This window comes from Engystomops pustulosus, chromosome 6 (assembly GCF_040894005.1).
Source record: "Engystomops pustulosus chromosome 6, aEngPut4.maternal, whole genome shotgun sequence".
NCBI lineage: Eukaryota > Metazoa > Chordata > Amphibia > Anura > Leptodactylidae > Engystomops > Engystomops pustulosus.
This window is the reverse complement of record NC_092416.1, coordinates 165,647,945-165,661,160: the sequence shown is the minus strand read 5'-3', so window position 1 is coordinate 165,661,160 and position 13,216 is coordinate 165,647,945. Positions and strand designations below refer to the sequence as shown.

Genomic DNA, 13,216 nt, shown 5'->3' with positions numbered 1-13,216 from the left:
CGAGCCAGGATGAGGGACCGGTGGGCATGATGGGTCATCGCTGCATGGTGAACTTTTTACATTTTTCATAAATTTCATCTGAAAACCAAATATCCCTAATTTTTTTTTAAGTAGTACATGTACCTGCAGTGAATATACCATTAATTAATCTACTGCAAAATATATACCAGCAGTGACTATACAGCACATAACTATAAAGTGCTAGTAAGTGTAATGCACTGCAGGGAGAATAGACACAACTTACTGATGAGTGGTAGCGGCTCATCCTGATTGGACCCCTCTCAGGTGACAATTCTTCTCCATCAGGAGATGTGAGGATATCACATTCCTCGATCTCTCAGGTTTCTGCTGTGGGAAATCTGGCTGAAAATCCCCGATCAACTCACATTTATTTACATAGAAGATTCATTTGTGTTTGTAAATACAATGTAACAAAAAAAACAAACACAGTTTGCACTATTTTCTCCTGTAGGTTTTCAGCACATTCCACTTTTTTGCTTCCTCCTTCCATGGCCAGAGCATTTTCCATGTACAGAGCTGTACGGGGGGCTTGTTTTCTGCAGGACAAACTGTACTTTGTAATGGAAGCATTCAATATACTGGGAGTCTGGAATAAAATTCCAAACATAATGGAATTTGGGTCAGTTCGATCACAGAGTTACCAAACGTATAAAGTTAAAAAAAAAAAAAGTTTTTCTTTTATGTTGTTCAACCAGTGAATTAATAAAGTTGGGCAATTTTTTGTGCTAAAACTTGTAAGAAGTCTCCAATTTCTTTTCCTGATTCTTGATCTGTTCCGCCATTGGAATTTGCTTCATTCCATGTCGAAGGCTTCAAGGTTCCCATAAGTAGAAGGTCTCATCCTCACAACTTTGTGACATCCATTTTCTTTACCATTAAGCGGCTCCATATTTTCTTCTTCCATCCTTACACCTTTTACCTGATTGCGGCGATCATAAGTGCAGGGTATGGGAGTCACCATCTTGATGGTCACAATCCCCATCTCTGGCTGCCTATTTTCAATCTCAGCACAGCATCACATAGGCAGCTAGAGCCAGTACCACCTCTGCTTATTGGGAGCACAGTGTGATTATCCTTACTATATCCTCATGAGACAACCTGAATACAGTCAAGGAGGCTGTAGACATGGACTCCCTACTTGCTTGAGAAAAGAAGAGGGGTCCTTTCTGTCGGCTTTCGATTCTGCAGTGCAAAGACCAATGGAGGGTCTTTAAATGTCCCGGAGGGCTCCTGTATATAGGAATGTTTAGAACAGGCTTTCTCTATTATCTGTACAGAACAGTATAAAACATGGTGGATGGTTTAGACACGGGGGCCAGGTTGTCACCCATACCATCCCTACTTTTGGTGCATGATAATTTAGCACGCTGCATCATGACCCTGCCCCTTTGCTTTTCACAGAAATGAATGAATACATTGTCTACAGGGTGTTACCATTTACACTCCTAACAAACTTTGTCCCTGCACAACATCCCATCAGTGGTGAGAGTGTTGAGGGAACCGGTCACCTGGAGACCCATTTTTAGCACTCCCCCAGTCCCCACAGAGCATAGTACATACACTGCCAAAGTGTTTTTGTATTAAAAATAGGTTTTACAGAAAAAAGATATGTTATATTGTACCTTTCATTAGCATCTACTGTGTGACTAGGCACTCGTCCCCTGGGAGTGGCTGGAAAGGAGCAGTTTTCCCCTCATCCTTGGGAAACCGCTCCTCCATGTGTCCTTTTCAAATATATGAAAACACCCATCACTTGGCTTAGCGATGCCCCCTGCTCCTCTACAGCCAATCCTGAGTGAGTTATTCAAATATTTGAAAAGGACACATGGAGGAGCTGTTTCCCAAGGGTGTGGGGGGGGGGGGAACTGCTCCTTTCCAGCCCCTCCCAGTGGACGAGTGCCTAGTCACACAGCAGATGCTAATGAAAGGTACAATATAACATGTCTTTTTTTCTGTAAAACCTATTTTTAACACGAAAACACTTTGGCAGTGTATGTACTATGCTCTGTGGGGGGGGGGGGGGGGGGAGTGCTAAAATGGGTCTCCTGGTGACAGGTTCCCTTTAAGGGAAGCGGTCATCAGTATTTCACGATCGGACCTGATGACAAGTTCCTATAGGCTGTTGTGATATGCAGCAAAGACTTACCGGCTATGGAGAGGGCTCAGCCCATAAGCCCTCTCCATGCACCCACAGCCAACTTGTGACGTGTGACGTGCTATTACGTTAAAGGGTTAATACTCATTACTAAACTTCTTTTATAATTAACATTCTTGGTTCCATTCAGTTTTAAAAATCCATAAAGGTCTTCCTGCAAAGAGGATGGAGTCCTGGGGGCATCTATTATAATCCTGTGTCATCATAGCTCTCCCTCCCCCCTCCCTCATGCAGACGTGAGATGATCGATATTTGCCTGCAGGATGGGCTCAGCTCATGTCTGCATGAGGGAGGGGGAGGGGAGAGCTGTGATGACAGAGGATTATAACAGACGCCCCCCATGTCTCCATCCTTTTTGCTGACAAAGGTACAAATATACGTTTATATAATTTTCAAACTTATGGAAAAAAAAATGTTAATTTTAAAAGGATTTAGAATTCATATTGAAAAGCCCATGACCAGACATTAGGTGAAAATGTGAAATCCTGATGACAGGTTCCCTTTGAGTAAAGGTGAATGCTACTGACAAGGGGAATGGTAAGGCCCTGTTAACTTATTCATACATTTCTACTCGGAATTACAGATGGATGACAACATCTTACAAAAAGTTAATCCAGAATAGTTATTAAAGAGGACCTTTCACTGCCTCACACATGTGGAGAGGAACATATGATTATATAGGGGGCAGGTATACAGATTCAGGGGCACTTTGATATGTCAACAACCGTGGGGGCTAGAGAATTCAGTCTTGGTATCTGACCTTTATAATACTCTCCACTGTCAGAGAGAAGGTAATGGAGCAATGGAGGATGCATCTCGTATGCACTGCCAGAGAGGAGGTAATGGAGGAGGCACCTCCTATCCACTGTCAGAGAGGAGGTAATGGAGGAGGCACCTCCTATCCACTGTCAGAGAGGAGGTAATGGAGGAGGCACCTCCTATCCACTGTCAGAGAGGAGGTAAAGGAGCAATGGAGGAGGCACCTCATATGCACTGCCAGAGAGGATGTAATGGAGGAGGCACATCCTCTCCAGTGTCAGAGAGAAGGTAATGGAGGAGGCACCTCCTGTCCAATGTCAGAGAGAAGGTAATGGAGGAGGCACCTCCTGTCCAATGTCAGAGAGAAGGTAATGGAGGAGGCACCTCCTGTCCAATGTCAGAGAGAAGGTAATGGAGCAATGGAGGAGGCACCTCCTATCCAGTGTCAGAGAGAAGGTAATGGAGCAATGGAGGAGGCACCTATGCAATGTCAGAGAGGAGGTAATGGAGGAGGCACCTCCTATCCACTGTCAGAGAGGAGGTAATGGAGCAACGGGGGAGGCACCTATGCAATGTCAGAGAGGAGGTAATGGAGCAACGGGGGAGGTGTGTGTAATGAAAATCTTCTCCTACAAGCACCTCCTCTCTGACAGTTAAGAGGAATACCATGGTCAGATACTGGGACTGATATCTCAGTAACTATGGGGGCTAGAAAGAAAATTCAAAGTGCCCCCGAATCAGTGAAGCATCTAGCCATTTTATTATGATGTGGTTCACCAAAACTGCACCATGTGAACAGAACCATCCCATCTCCTCACAAAACGCCACACAAAACACAGCATATTAACAGCATTTTTATGTAGGAAAAACCCAGATGTCAGCATCAGGATGAAGAAAAAAAAACAAATCAGTTACTTGCACAGTTAACATAGTCTTCCAAAGTCTGAATTTCAACATATACATCATTAATAATCCCGAGTGTATAAAAGACAAAAAAAAATAAAAAGTGACCAAAACTAAAATGAAAACAAAAAAGTCAAATAAATAACTCAGTGGATGAAATGTTACGTTTGGTGTGGACACGTTTGGACCGTTCAGATAAATTAGAAACACTACAAAAGAGAAAAAAACAAAACAAAAAACAGAACAAACCAAAAAAAATTTAAAACTATGAGGCCGGGAATAAACAGAATCGCTGTGTATCACTTCCGTCTACTGAAGGAGATTATATGAAAATAATAACCCAAGTCATGGAGAGAAAACTGGAAAAAAAAAAAAAGAAAAAAAACCCCAAAGTGATGCAATTTTGAATTCATGTTTTCGTCTTATGGTTTAGGTGTGTGCGTATATATAAATATAGATTTGGAACTTTTATACATTGTGCGTATAGAGAATGAGTCAAGTATGGGCAAAAGGTTAGGAGGGGTAAGGATAAAAACATTAGGGAGTCCCATCACTAAGAAAGGGGGGAACCTGTCGCCCTCAATACTCTGTATGCAGGCAACAGGAGATTATCTTGTCATCTAGCTATTAAGCCATTCTCAGGAGTCCAGTGGGCGGTACTAATCAGCGACTGACCGCCTACTAGACCTAAATTTAGATTAACAGAGATTATAAGAATTATACAGAATATTTAAAGGACATCTACCACCAGGATGAAGGACTGTATACAAATGAGCCGGAAGTGCTCCAGGCTCTATTACTACCTATGGAGTCTGGAGCCCCTCAGGCTCATTTGCATACAGTCCTTCATCCTGGTGTTAGATCCCCAGAGCAAACTCTATATCAGTTTGCACTGCTGCTACTGCTCTATAAGATGCTTCCCGCTGCTAAAACATTGTGGGCAACATGACAAGTATATTTCCGTGTAGATAAAAGGATGTAAAGTGAGACAGACCGGTCACAAGTCGGAAGAGCCGTCAACCTAAAACTGGCCTCATACGCCGTCACCTAATATCGGATCAGAAACCTTTTCCATAACATGAGCATTGGGCGGTCCACCAAGCAGAGGACCCTGCGGAGCAATGTCTAGGCCTTCAAGGTGAACCCGATTTTTTTTTCCAGCCACATCTACGCGACAAGAACCCCTTGGGTGAGGGTGGAGGATTAGGACAGGACACAGGGTGAGGAGGACCTCTCTCATGTCTACCTGCTGGGTCATTGCTTCTTCTAGAAGAACTGAGTAACGCAATAGTGTTCCGGACTAACGTGGACCTCTGGACCAATAATGAACGACCCCCTTTAACACCTTGTAAAGATGATAAACGCCACTGCAGAAAAGACTTACGCCAAGTCTCCTCCATGGATGGGGAATCCAATCATCAAACCCAAGTAAATGTCCATGTAATAGCTCTATAAATGAAGATACATATATACACAGATATACTGATACTTTAACATGCAATGCATGGAAAATATGTACCCCCTTGTCATTCCAGCTAGGTAGTAAACATCCTTACATCCGTGTCCCCCCATAGAACAATCCTGGCTGCGCGTCCCACAACCACCGAGAAGGTAGAATCTATGTAGTGGGTACAAACGCCTGGATCTTTGTGTAGTGGTTTGTACTAAGCATGGAGGGTGTCGCCCCTATACTGGGGGGCATGTTTAGGACCCCGATACGATATACAAATAGCATGTGCAAATCAAAAATACAAACACAAATCTTGTGTTTGGAAAATCTAAAATCCACATTTAGGAAATCGCTTTTTTTAAAAAAAAAACTGAATTAAAGTATAAAGAGCAGTAGTGTCAGCGAGAGGGGTTAAAAAGCTTCTATCTGCCTATAGGGAAATAAAAGTCACTATGGAGTCTGCAATATATGAAACCTGTGAAGACGTACAGAAGGATAACAGGGAGAACCTGTTGTAGTTGCAGACACGGCGCCACCCTTGTCTGTTGGCGGTCACCGGTACTGCAGCTCAGTTTTATATGCAAAAGTAACAGTAATTTCCATGTAGGTTCCAATATACTAAAAAAAAAGTTAAAATTTAATAAAAAAAATATTCAGTGACCAGATTTCTACTGAATCCCAAACGGAGGAGCAAACACTGATTCAATATTTATACATAGATCCCTACTAAAGTGCTAACAATTCTGCAGACAGAGAACCAATAGGAATGCAGTAAAGACAGTCCACTCCCGGCGTTCCCTATCCGAATGCATAGAGTCCAGTTTATTTGGAGGTCCATAAAGCTACACAGTATCCGCCTACCCATAATGACCAAGGCTTTCCACCACAATGTCCTGGAAGCCATCAATACTGATAATTAACAATTCTTAAAGGGAACCCGTCATCAGCTTTTCACCATTAAACCTTGTGACAGGTTCCCACAGAAGTTTTCATACTGTGACTCGTGCTGAGGAAGAAGGGAGGATGAGGGAGTCACATAGAGCCAAGGCCTTAATTTCCTTGTTCCCACCTCCCTCAGGAATTTTCTTCAGTGAGTCACACACAGCCAACGTCTCTCTTGACCCCTCCTCCTAAGGGAAGGGGAAATGAGGGAGCTGATTTTATTCAAGGTCATACACGGCCAGCATCTCAACTTCCCGGTTGCCCCCTCCCTAAGGAATTCTCTTCAGTGAGTAACACACAGCCAACGTCTCTGTCAAATCCTCCTCCTGAGGGAGGGGGGATGAGGGAGATGATTTTTCTTCAACGCATCACACACAGCCAACGTCTAGACTTCTGTGTTACCCCCTCCCTCATTAATTAGTTTTGGTCTCTCTTAACTACTCCTCCTGAGGGAGGGGGAATGAAGGAGCTGAGCTGAGTTATGCAGTGACTTGGCTAATGAGAAATCATGCCCCTTGTGACTCGGGGAGTGTCCAGCCACTTTATCAAAAGTTATTTTAGCTACATCTGAGCTTTGTATACAAAAAAGCACAGGGTACAGTATGAAGACTTCTTTGGGAACCCATCATTAGGTTTACTGGTGAAAATCTGATGACAGATTCCCTTTAACGCAAAAGATTCCCTAACATGATTCCCTAAATTTCAGAGCCAAGATAGTGGTAGCACCATGATATAAGAGACAATCATGAAATTCAAGGTTATGGAGTCTGGACAAGGGTGACCAGAGGTAGAGATAAAACACTGGCCATAGATACAGGATTGCACCTATCTTGGTACATCCCATTGGAGTGAATAGGTGTGCACCGCTCCTCACATAAACAATGAAGGGGGTAACAGGATACTAAGGAGCCACAGGCCACTAACAACACTGTATTTTAGTATCTGTAAGCTAAAAATTAGCAGTGGAACCTAGAAAAGAGAAAGATTTGCAGATCTTCCATTCTTTGAACTTTTGGCCCCCCCCCGAATACAAATGCAAAATACCGACAAAAATCGAGACCATACAACTCTTTGGCAGGTCAATTAAGGAAATCTGAACATCATAGTGATATCTGATACAAGGAGTCCCTGCTTCCTTGCAGAACAGAAGCAGCAAACGAGAAGCATGATTACAGCTTGGCACTGTTGTTCCACAGGGAAGTAGGGACTCCTTGCATCGTATAGAACTATTCTCATCGTGGTTGGAGAGAGAAATCTGAACACAGCACCGTCCGTTTTTAATAGAACCACCACGGTTTTGGCCGTAGACCAAAGAGAAGATTGGTAGTAGCGTGGTATGTGGTCACAGTACTTACTAGAGGGATCCCATTTACAGTACTTACTATTGCATGAAATTTCTACCTGCACCCATCCTGAAAAGTACAGGGAAGCCTCCGATAGTGTGCAACACTAAAACCTCACAAAGCAACAATGAATGCGAAGGAACAGCTAAAATACGCATCAGCGGCAAGTTTAAAGAAAATATAAGACAGCGCTTAGTACATCTCTCCCCTACTCACGATCAAATCCGTCTATTTACGTATTTCAGAAAAAAAAAATTGAACGAATATATATATATTTTTTCTGATATCATCAATTATATATCTATATATTACCATCTACACTACTAGACCAGTAAAATATAAAATAGGGCAAAAACTTTGAAATGTAAAAAAAACAAAAAAACAAAAACCTCTCAACTTGCGCTTCAATTACAGATTTGGCTTAAATAGAAAGAAAATGTAAATTCTCCATAGGATCACATAGGACCAGTGACTATGGAGTTTTCCTGCCACCGATTTAGTCGGCGTTTTCTGCTTCCGGTTAGATGGGCAAGACTTGAGTTGAGTTAAAGGGGTTGTTTGGGGGGGGGGGGGGGGGGGGTGTATAAACATGGCCCTTTCTTCCAAAAACAGCGCCACACCTGACCACGGGTAGTCGGGGGTCTTGCAGTTAAGCTCCATTAATTTCTATACAGCTGAGGTGCAATACCGACACAAACCATAGTCAGGGGTGGAGCTGTTTTAGAAAGCAAGCGGTTTTAAATGCCATCTTTAAATGGTCACTTTGCACCCAGACGGTGTCCAAAAATTGAACCCTGCTGAATATTTGCGAGACCACCTCTGACATTTGGGATTTAATGGTGGGCACCATGTCTTGCCTTAGCAGACAGTAGTCGGGTCACGTCCTGATGGATTGTTTTTGTTGTAAAGCAGCCGCCCCTCCTGTAACATTGCCTTATGAATCTTGTGGTCTACTCTACAGTGATTTCCTACCCTTTAATCATATACATATATATATTTCTCTCGCTTTCTATACACTATTTTTTATCTTTTTAAAAACGTGGTTTTCAGAAGCCCAATCCTTTATCCTATGGGATAGGATGACGTTTGGATCATCAAGTGCTCCCTTTCACTTCGTACAGGGGTATTTAGGAGAAGTAGAAAGTGCCTCTCGTATACAGGCTCATAACATTGTGCCCTAATGCAATCGGATCAGCGCCCATGGTTGATATTTCAACATCCATTCCATTAAGTGGAGCAAAGTCCTAGTCTGTTCCGGAGCAAGTCCTAGTCTGTTCCGGAGCAAGTCCTAGTCTGTTCCGGAGCAAGTCCTAGTCTGTTCCGGAGCAAGTCCCAGTCTGAACAGTTTTTCACGGACCCATATGACTACAGGTTTATAAGGATAGGTGAAAAACAAACCACAAGGGTGAAATCTGAACGTCAATTTTTCACATACGAGAATGGGCACAGTCTTGGGCATCAAGCCTAAAGGTGCTTGGAGTTTAACAGGTTAATTCAGGTTAAGACAAAAGGGACGGCATTTTTATCCTCGTTCATGGCTTATGTTTCAATATTCCACCATTTTTAGATAAGAATTTGGCCCCTTTTAAAGGTAAAACTTTTAAAAGTTAATTTTCTTCATCGGTCTTCCCCACCGACCCAACCAAATCCGGCCAGCTACTAACCATTTACCAAATATTTTAGGCTCTAATAATCAGACTTAAAATAATTAATATAAGTATAATTAATACTATCATGCCCCCCCCCCCCCCCAATTTTTTTCGTGGTGATATTCACTTATGGATCCACTATATACAAAGTCGGGTTAAAAATCGGTTTACTTAAGATATATATATATATATTATACAGTTCTGTTAGCACAGGGGGGAAGGGGATGCAAAAATAATACACAATGGGGCAGATTCATTAAAAGGATCTGTTATAAAGAAGTACAACTATCCCTATATTGTTCCTTTCCATGCCTGAAAAGTTCCACAATCCATTGGTAAAGTTGAGTCACCATCTCCGCAAATAACCCCACAAGATTCCAATCATTGCATTTTCTCTGGTTCTTTAGCCCTCCTCCCCAAAGAGAATTCCCAAGTGAAGGGTGAGCTCACATCCAGTGTCTCTCTCAACACCCTCATTCAAGTCTCCCTCAGGAATTCTCTTCAGAAGTCATACAACCAGTGTATGAATGATCAGATTGTGAGCCCCATTGGGGAAAGGGACTAATTTGGCAAACTCCGTGCAGCGCTGCGTAATCTATGTGCGTCACATAAAGAATTATTATTATGAGGTTTCAGAGCCGAGTTGGCTCAGCTGAAGAGAGAGCACACCCCTTGTTAATCCGAGTCAACTTTCTAAATGGACTGTGGAACATTTCAGGCATGGGGAGGAACAATATAGGGATAGTTGTACTGATGTAGAATAGAAGTTTTCAAAGATACGCTTAGTTAATGTGGGTTTGTTTACCACAGGTTCCCTTTAAGGCTAATTCACACATGTGCATGATGTCCGAGAGGCTTGTTACGGTAATATATTACGGATATAAGACTTGTACCAAGAGAGTTACTCAGATTACCCAATTATGTCGTCCACATACATTCTAATTACTGTGCTCATGATAAGTTGTCCAAATTATAAATTCGAGTGCCCTGCAGTTTGGGGGTGAAGGGAATTGCATCTGTACAGTGATATCTATTATTACTTGGATCGATCCCAACTTTTTTCCGAAGACTATTCTCAGGATTGCATTAGCTACTGCTCAGCCGGTAACCACATACATACAAACAGAAAGACAAAAAGCTTAGAATTCGCTTTCCATAGAGTTGATTGCGGACAGCACCAGTTATATTGCTATAGCCATAAGCCTGTCTTTGGATGAAGGGATTGCCGCTTTAAGGCTTTGTGCTACACTGTGCCTTTAAATCAAGTCACCAACCTGATCTGCGAAAAGGGATAAAAAAAGAGCAAGAAATCGATTACGATGGTTTCATAATTCATCGATGGAATGAAAATAAAATAATAATTGAAAAAAAAAAGAAAAAAACCTAATGGAAAAATAAAAAAATTTGAACAAAAATATTTGAGATTTCCTACAACATCCACGTTTTGTGGGTTTTTGTCTAACGCAAGAGTCAAGGTGTTACAGACATACCACGGAGATAAGAGGGGAGCGTTTTTAGGTAGAATTTTTTACTGATGGACACTCCAGAGTGTTAAGAAATATTTATGAGAGAAAGAACTCACAAGTCACAACTTCAGAGGGTCAAGTTCTAATCTGCGTTGTCTGGAGTTTCTCTTAAACCAGTATCGTCCTCCTCCTTTTCGGATGCTTGTGTTTCGCTCGTATCTACACAGTTCTGGCCACTGGGCGACGGCTGCTCCTGGTCTGTGGACTCGGTACAGGCCACAGACTCTGGTTCTGACGTCTGAGAGTCCCCCTTTACTTTCTTTCTCCTTCTCTTTTGTGGATCATGGCCACCGGCCTCTGATGAAGAAGAACGGCTAGACTGCACCCCTGGGATAGCCATGCCAATGCCTGGTGACAGAAACATGGAAGGGTACAATAGACTCGGGGACATGCCAGGGATAAGGAATGGGTTAAAAGCTACTGGGCTGCTTGTAGTCACTGCGGGTTCTGTCTGCTCTTTGAAGGCAGTGCCCACAGTCTTCTCTGAAGCTGTGGTGCTATCTTGGGGGCCTTCTTGGCTGGCGTCCTTGTCCTCAGTGGCTTTCTCTGCACCTTTGATTGTGCTTCCTAAAGACGACGGCACAGAGGAGGACATAGGAGAGTTGATGATCCCTCCGACGCCAAACATCTGCGGCATGGCAGCCATACCCGGGAGCATCATGGGTAACATACTCAACGTGCTTTTTACGTCCTCGTTGGCAGATACTGTTGTGAATCCGGTAGGAAACCCCACCAGCCCCGTCAGTGGAATACCCTGCATATTCCTCATGTTTTGCAATCCCACTATATCCATTCCAGCGATTAGGCCGTTCATAAAAAGTGGGTTCATGCCACTGGATGAGGTATCAGCTCCCACCACTCCTGGGGACTTGATCAGGTCACTGCGTGGTCTTCTGCCTCTCCTCCGGGGTCCTGTGTCACGTACAACAGTATCCGACAACACCCTGCCGAACTTTGTTTCCGGAAGAAATCCCTGTGTACGGAGAACAGATGAGAAAGCAAGTACAGAGGTTACTGAGTGCAAACACAAATTACAGTAAAAGCTGAAATACTGCATTTTTTCAGACTATAAGAAAATAAAATCTACAAAAGTGCTGAAGGTCAGGAGGATCCAACACTGCCGGACCCTCCTGTCTGTTGTCCTGGAGATCGGGTGAAGCGCTAATAAAGCATTTCACCTGACCTCAGAGAAGTGAGCCTCTGCACAGCTCTACCTCACCCTGCTGTTCCAACACTATTGCCGCAGGACCTGGAGTGATGTCAGAAGCCATGTGACTGATCATATGCCTCCTGGATTACTGCAAGGTCCTGTAACCCTTTCATGCTGCCTGGAGATGGCGCCAGAGAGAAAGGTGAGGCTAGAACACAGAAGAGCTGTGTTTGTGTCCTGTGTGTGTCTATAGCAGTGTGTGTGTGTGTGTGTGTGTGTGTGTGTGTGTGTGTGTGTGTGTGTGTGTGTCTATAGCAGTGTGTGTGTGTGTGTGTGTGTGTGTGTCTATAGCAGTGTGTGTGTGTGTGTGTGTGTGTGTGTCTATAGCAGTGTGTGTGTGTGTGTGTGTGTGTGTCTATAGCAGTGTGTGTGTGTGTGTGTGTGTGTCTATAGCAGTGTGTGTGTGTGTGTGTGTGTGTGTCTATAGCAGTGTGTGTGTGTGTGTGTGTGTGTCTATAGCAGTGTGTGTGTGTGTGTGTGTGTGTCTATAGCAGTGTGTGTGTGTGTGTGTGTGTGTGTGTCTATAGCAGTGTGTGTGTGTGTGTGTGTGTGTGTGTGTGTGTGTGTGTGTGTGTGTCTATAGCAGTGTGTGTGTGTGTGTGTGTGTGTGTGTGTGTGTCTATAGCAGTGTGTGTGTGTGTGTGTGTGTGTGTGTCTATAGCAGTGTGTGTGTGTGTGTGTCTGTGTGTGTGTGTGTCTATAGCAGTGTGTGTGTGTGTGTGTCTGTGTGTGTGTGTGTGTCTATAGCAGTGTGTGTGTGTGTCTATAGCAGTGTGTGTGTGTGTGTGTGTCTGTGTGTGTGTGTGTGTGTGTGTGTGTGTGTGTGTGTGTGTGTGTGTGTGTGTGTCTATAGCAGTGTGTGTGTGTGTCTATAGCAGTGTGTGTGTGTGTGTGTGTGTGTGTCTATAGCAGTGTGTGTGTGTGTGTGTGTGTCTATAGCAGTGTGTGTGTCTATAGCAGTGTGTGTGTGTGTGTAATAATAATAATTCTTTATTTATATAGCGCACACAGATTTTGTGTGTGTGTGTGTGTGTGTGTGTGTTTTCTATTGTTGGGGTCCAAAAGGATGGCGCACACAGAGGTGAGTATACTAAAAGTTTTTATTCAAGGTCTTTAAAACACAACGCGTTTCGGGGTGTTCTACCCCTTTCTCAAGTGAACAAATGCCGAGGAAAGTGTGGCTTCCTCCTTGTGTGTGTGTGAAGTAATGGATCTTTAAAAGTTGTGTGTGCTGTGCTTGTGTATGACCAATAGGGAA

At 43.3% G+C, this 13,216-nt stretch overlaps 1 protein-coding gene across 4 annotated transcripts in view; it reads right to left on the bottom strand.

Annotated features, from left to right (window-relative positions):
• Positions 1-3,776: 3,776 nt before the first annotated feature.
• Positions 3,777-13,216, bottom strand: part of CHD6 (chromodomain helicase DNA binding protein 6) — a 67,772-nt gene continuing 58,332 nt past the window's right edge. For 3 of the 4 annotated variants that reach the window (XM_072112217.1, XM_072112220.1, XM_072112219.1), the window contains one exon: positions 3,777-11,721. In XM_072112217.1, coding sequence (XP_071968318.1) covers positions 10,831-11,721 — 891 coding nt within the window. In that variant the 3' untranslated portion in view covers positions 3,777-10,830. The remainder of the gene's footprint in view (positions 11,722-13,216) is intronic. The other variant, XM_072112218.1, reaches the window with a different exon arrangement.